Here is a 5,574-nt window from a genome sequence, read left to right as displayed (position 1 = left end):
GTAATTTGTTTTGTATTATTTTTTCGTAGAGACGGGGTTTCATCGTGTTAACCAGGATGAGCTCCATCTCCTGATCTCGTGATCCACCTGCCTCGGTCTCTCAAAGTGCTGGGATTACAGGCGTGAGCCACCGCGCACGGCCTCTTTTAAGTTACTTTTAAATGTGCGGGCCGGAAGCGGTGACTCAAGCCTGTAATCCCAGCACTTTGGGAGGCCGAGGCGGGTGAATCACGAGGCCAAGAGATCGACACCATCCTGGTCAACACGGTGAAACCCCGTCTCTACTAAAAATACAAAAAATTAGCTGGGCATGGTGGTGCGTGCCTGTAATCCCAGCTACTCAGGAGGTTGAGGCGGGAGAATTGCCTGAACCCAGGAGGCGGAGGTTGCGGTGAGCCGAGATCGCGCCATTGCACTCCAGCCTGGGTAACAAGAGCGAAACTCCGTCTCAAAAAAAAAAAAAAAGAAATAGAAAAATAAATGTGCAGCTGGGCGCGGTGGCTCACGCTTGTAAACCCAGCACTTTGGGAGGCCGAGGTGGGCGGATCACTTGAGGTCAGGGTTTTGAAACAAGCCTGGCCAACAACAGTGAATCGCCATTGCTACTAAAAATACGAAAACTAGCCTGGCGTGGTGGCTTATACCTGTAATCCCAGCTACTTTCGAGGCTGAGGCAGAAGAATCACTTGAACCCTGGAGGTGGAGGTTGAAATGAGTCGAAATCGCGCCACTGCACTACACCTGGGGCAACAGAATGAGACTGTCTCAAAAAATAAAATAAATGTGCAATTCGATTATATTGACTATAGTCACCCGATCCTGCTGTCAAATACTAGATCTTATTCTATTTTTTTTGTATCCATTAACTATCCCCACCCTCTACTACCCTTTCCAGACTCTGGTAACCATCCTTCTACTGTCTCCATGAATTCAGTGTTTTGATTTTTAGATAACAGATAAGTGAGAACATGCAGTGTTTGTCTTTCTGTGCCTGGCTTCCTTCACTTAGCATAATGACCTCCAGTTCCATCCATGTTGTTGCAGATGACAGGATCTCATTCTTTTTTTATGGCTGAATGGTACTCCCTTGTGTCTTTATCACATTTTCTTGATCTAGGATTTATTGTAAAGGTACTTACAATACGCTAAGTATTCTATTCATTGTAAAGGTACTGAAAACGCTAAGTATTCTGTTCATTCTGAATACTTAGCGTTTTCAGAATGAACAGAACCAGAAAGTCAAATAAAAACTAAACTGTCTTTTTTTTTTTTTTTTTTTTTGAGACGGAGTCTCAGTCTGTTGCCCAGGGTGGAGTGCAGTGGCATGATCGTGGCTCATTGCAACTTCTGCCTCCTGGGTTCAAGTAGTTATCCGCCTCAGCCTTCCATTAGCTGGAATTACAGGCGCATGACATCATGCCTGGCTAATTTTTTGTGTTCTTTAGACAGGGTTTCACCATGTTGGTCAGGCTGGTCTTGAACTTCTGAGTTCGTGATCCACCTGCCTTGGCCTCCCAAAGTGTTGGGATTGCAGGTGTGAGCCACTACACTTGGCCCCAAGTGCTACTTTGTACTGCACCTGTAAAGTAACACTGGGGGTGGGACGTTTTAGATTTTCTTGCTCTGTTGCCCAGGCTGGAGTGCAGTGGCTTAATCTCAGCTCACTGCAACCGCTTCTTGGGTTCAAGCAATTCCCCTGCCTCAGCCTCCCGAGTAGCTGGTACTATAGGTGCCCGTCACCACACCCAGCTAATTTTTGTATTTTTTTAGAGATGGGATTTCGCCACCATCTAGAGTTGGCCAGGCTGGCCTTGAACTGCTTGCCTCAAGTGGTCTGTCAGGCTGGGTCGGGTTCTGATTATCCTTAAGAGCTTTGGGGGTGTCAGGCATGTAAGTCTCCAATAGATAGAGAACATGGCCCCACCATGCAGGAGGCCTTTGGAGTGGAAGAGACACACCCAGTGAAGGCTTGAGTAGGGTACCAAAGGGACTCTGAACTGACCCTCAGCTCATTCGGTTTCTTATCCAGGCTCCGTTGGCCAGGACTGTTCAGGACTGTTCCCTGCAAAGCAAGGGAAGGGGTATTAACTTGGGCTCTGTTAGCTGAAGAGGTGGTGGTTCTAGGAAGGAGGGCTTTGCTTGCCCCACCACACCTACACACACTCTCGCCAAGGGCCTGTGAAGTATTCGTCCCCTATGTTGGTGGCTTGTTTCTTTAGCCCTCTTGGCTGGGGCTTGGAAGCCTGTCACCTGGGGCTTGGAATCCTGTTTTAGTAGAAACTGAGGTCCTAATTGCACCGTTTAACTACCATAGCACCTGTAGGTCATCAGAACATGACAAGGCCTTTGTTTTCTCCTCTGCTCCCTTTCCTGCCCTTGTTTCCTGGCACTCCTATACCTAAGGGATTCCTGGTGTGCCGTTACTAGTGTGGGCCTGTCCTGGGGAAGGTGTTGCCACACTGGTTTACTGGCCTGTTACATTTCCTCCATATCTCTCTTCAAAGGATTCCTGTTCAGTAGATCTCTGCTGAGTGCCACCAGTCACATCCTAGTTTCTGCGCTGGGGAATTGCTTTCTTTTTCAGAAAAATTTATTTTTCTTCACTTTTTTGAAATTTTTAATTTCATAACCATTCCAGAATTTTTGTTTTTTTTTGAGATGGAGTCTTGCTCTGTGGCCAGGCTGGAGTGCAATGGCGCAATCTTGGCTCACTGCAACCTCCGCCTCCTGGGTTCAAGCAATTCTTCCGCCTAGCCCCTGAGTAGCTGGGACCACAGGCACATGCCACCACACCTGGCTAATTTTTGTATTTTTAGTAGAGACGGGGTTTCACCATGTTGGCCAGGCTGGTCTCCATCTCTTGACTTTGTGATCCCCCCGCCTCGGCCTCCCAAAGTGCTGGGATTACAGGCATAAGCCACCGCGCCTGGCCTAGAAAAATTAATTGATATTTAAAATTTACAGGTCAGGTGAGGTGGCTTATGCCTGTAATTCCAGCACTTTGAGATGCTGAGGCAGGCTGATCACTTGAGGTCAGGAGTTCAAGACCAGCCTGGACAACATGGTGAAACCCTGTCTCTACTAAAAATACAAAAATTAGCCTGGCATGATCGTGCACACCTGTAATCCCAGCTAGTCAGGTGTCTGAGGCGCAAGAAGCGCTTGAACCCAGAAGGCAGAGGTTGCAATCAGCTGAAATCACCCTATTGCACTCCAACCTTGGCAACAGAGTGCGATTGTCTCAAAAAAAAAAAAAAAGTAAAATTTACCTACAGTAAAATTCATGTTGGTGTTCAGTTCTGTGGGTTTTCATAAAGACGTATAGTCCCAGATCCACCGTTAGGGTCATGCAGAAGAGGTCTGTTATCCCCCAGATTCCCCCTCTGCCCCAACCTCCGACCCTTTAATTTTGCCTTTTCCAGAATGTCACCTAAGTGAAATTAAGTGGTAAGCAGACTTCTTTCATTTAGCGTAAAGTGTATGAAATTGGTTCATGTGTTGCTTGTCAACTGTTAGATCCTTGTGCTTAATGCTGAGTAGCGTCCATTATACGGATGTGCCACAGTTTGTCCATTTTTCCATGTGTCATAACAGCAGCTTTTTTAGATATCATGACCTCGTTAGACAGTGAGGCACTAGGGATTGGAGCTGCTAAGGAGCAGAGCTGATTTTTTTTTTTTTTTTTTTTTTTTTAAGATGAAGCCTCACTTTGTCGCCCATGCTGTAGTGCAATGGTGCAATCTCCACTCACTACAACCTCCACCTCCCTTGTTCTAGTGATTCTCCTGCCTCAGCCTACCTAGTAGCTGGGAATACAGGTGTGTACCACCACACCCAGCTAATTTTTGTATTTTTAGTAGAGGCAGGGTTTCATCATGTTGGCCAGGCTGGTCTTGTACTCCTGATCTCAGGTGATCCACCCGCCTCGGCCTTCCAAAGTGCTGGGATTATAGGCGTGAGCCACTGCACCTGGCTCGAGCTGAATTTTCATCTAACTCCAAATTCAGGGTTCTTCCCCACCACATCAAGGAGCTTATTTGGTTATATAACCCAATTAGTATTTCTTTACTGCCTATCTAAGAGGTTGTCAGGTTCCTAGAGTTGATGGAAGATTCTCTTTTACCTGGTGCCTGTGGATGGAAGGAGGAGAATGTACTTTACAGTTAATGCCTCACCACATATGCCCCTCTTTTCCGGTGTGGTAGCAGGCTCACCAGATTTAGCATTGATGGGACTACCCAAACCATACACTGTTTAAGCAAAGAAACTTGTCTGAGTTACTCCCAGGGCTGACTGCATTGGGTTATCAGTCTGCTAGAGTAGTGGCGTAGCAGGGGCAGGACCGGCCTGTGGCATGCCCTGGAACAACCAGCCAGGAAAGAGCTAACCCTTGGGCCTTCCTCTGCAGTGATGTCCGAGCTCAGTGATGAAGCCAGCGAGCCGGAACTCCTGAACCGCAGCTTGTCCATGTGGCATGGGCTAGGGGCACAGGTTAGCCAGGAAGAGCTGGACGTCCCACTGGATCTTCACACAGCTGCCTCCATCGGCCAGTATGAAGTGGTGAAGGAATGTGTGCAGCGGTAAGACATCTAGGGGAACTTCCCTCTCACATTTTGAGTAGCCCAGTGATGGCTTCGGATATCGTGTGATGGCGCTTTGCGCACACTTGTGGATGTTTAATACTTGTGGAGCAGGTTAACCTGGTTATCTCAGGCAGCTGTCAGTGATCATGCTGGGGACTGACAAAGAGGCAGTTTTTATTCCTTGGAGGAAAAAGAGAGTGTAAACTTGGATCAGAAGCTTGTAAATAGTCATTCTTTAGCCAGAGTGATTTTATTCCCTGATTGCAGGAATGCTCAAACAAGCAAAGATAAAGACGGAAAGTGATGGCTGGGCACTGTGGCTCACGCCTGTAATCCCAGCACTTTGGGATGTCAGGCGGGTGGGCCACTTGAGGTCAGGAGTTTGAGACCAGCCTGGACAACATAGTTGAAACCCCATCTCTACTAAAAATACAAAAATTAGCTGGGTGGCACGCACTGGTAATCAGCTACTTGTGAGGCTGAGGCAGGGGCATCACTTGAACCAGGGAGATTGTGCCACTGCACTCCCACCTGGGCAACAGAGTGAGACTCCATCTCAAAAAAAGAAGAAAGAAGGTGATGCCCCCCTGGCCTTCTTTTTCGGGAGGGTTCATTCATCAGTGTTCCCCTCTAGCTTCTGCCACGAAGGAGGAGAGAGGCCAAGCTTTTAGCATCTCTGGGGAATGGCCTCCTGACCTCACTGCCCACCTGCCCTTTACTAATCTGTACATGATAATTAGAGACAAAAAGCCCCTGGCAGGGCCCACAGCTACGTCTTGCCCGTAGTAGGATGTGATCATCTTGTTTTTGGAAAAGGGTCTTCTCCTCACCTCCACCCCCTTATGTTCCACACATACTGTGCTTATTCTTTGTGCTGGTTCTCATTTGATACTGTGGTGCAGCAGCCTCTCTATCTCCACCTGCCTCTTCCAGTTCCTGGTGAGCCAAAGCAAAGCCTTGCTGAAGCCCCAGGTCTCCGGTACCCAAGTTG

The 5,574-nt window shown here is 47.8% G+C and overlaps 1 protein-coding gene across 25 annotated transcripts in view; it reads left to right on the top strand.

Moving 5' to 3' along the window:
* ANKS3 (ankyrin repeat and sterile alpha motif domain containing 3) overlaps nucleotides 1-5,574 on the top strand; it is a 59,414-nt gene that overhangs the window by 21,027 nt on the left and 32,813 nt on the right. For all 25 annotated transcript variants that reach the window (XR_013524553.1, XR_013524557.1, XR_013524552.1 and 22 more), the window contains one exon: nucleotides 4,409-4,580. Coding sequence is in view for 16 of the 25 variants with exons in the window: in XM_078344562.1 (XP_078200688.1) it covers nucleotides 4,411-4,580 (170 nt within the window). In the remaining 9 variants the exon portion in view is untranslated. The remainder of the gene's footprint in view (nucleotides 1-4,408; nucleotides 4,581-5,574) is intronic.

The sequence above is a fragment of the Callithrix jacchus genome, chromosome 12, assembly GCF_049354715.1.
Source record: "Callithrix jacchus isolate 240 chromosome 12, calJac240_pri, whole genome shotgun sequence".
In the NCBI taxonomy this organism is placed as follows: domain Eukaryota; kingdom Metazoa; phylum Chordata; class Mammalia; order Primates; family Cebidae; genus Callithrix; species Callithrix jacchus.
This window is presented reverse-complemented; position numbering and strand designations above follow the sequence as displayed.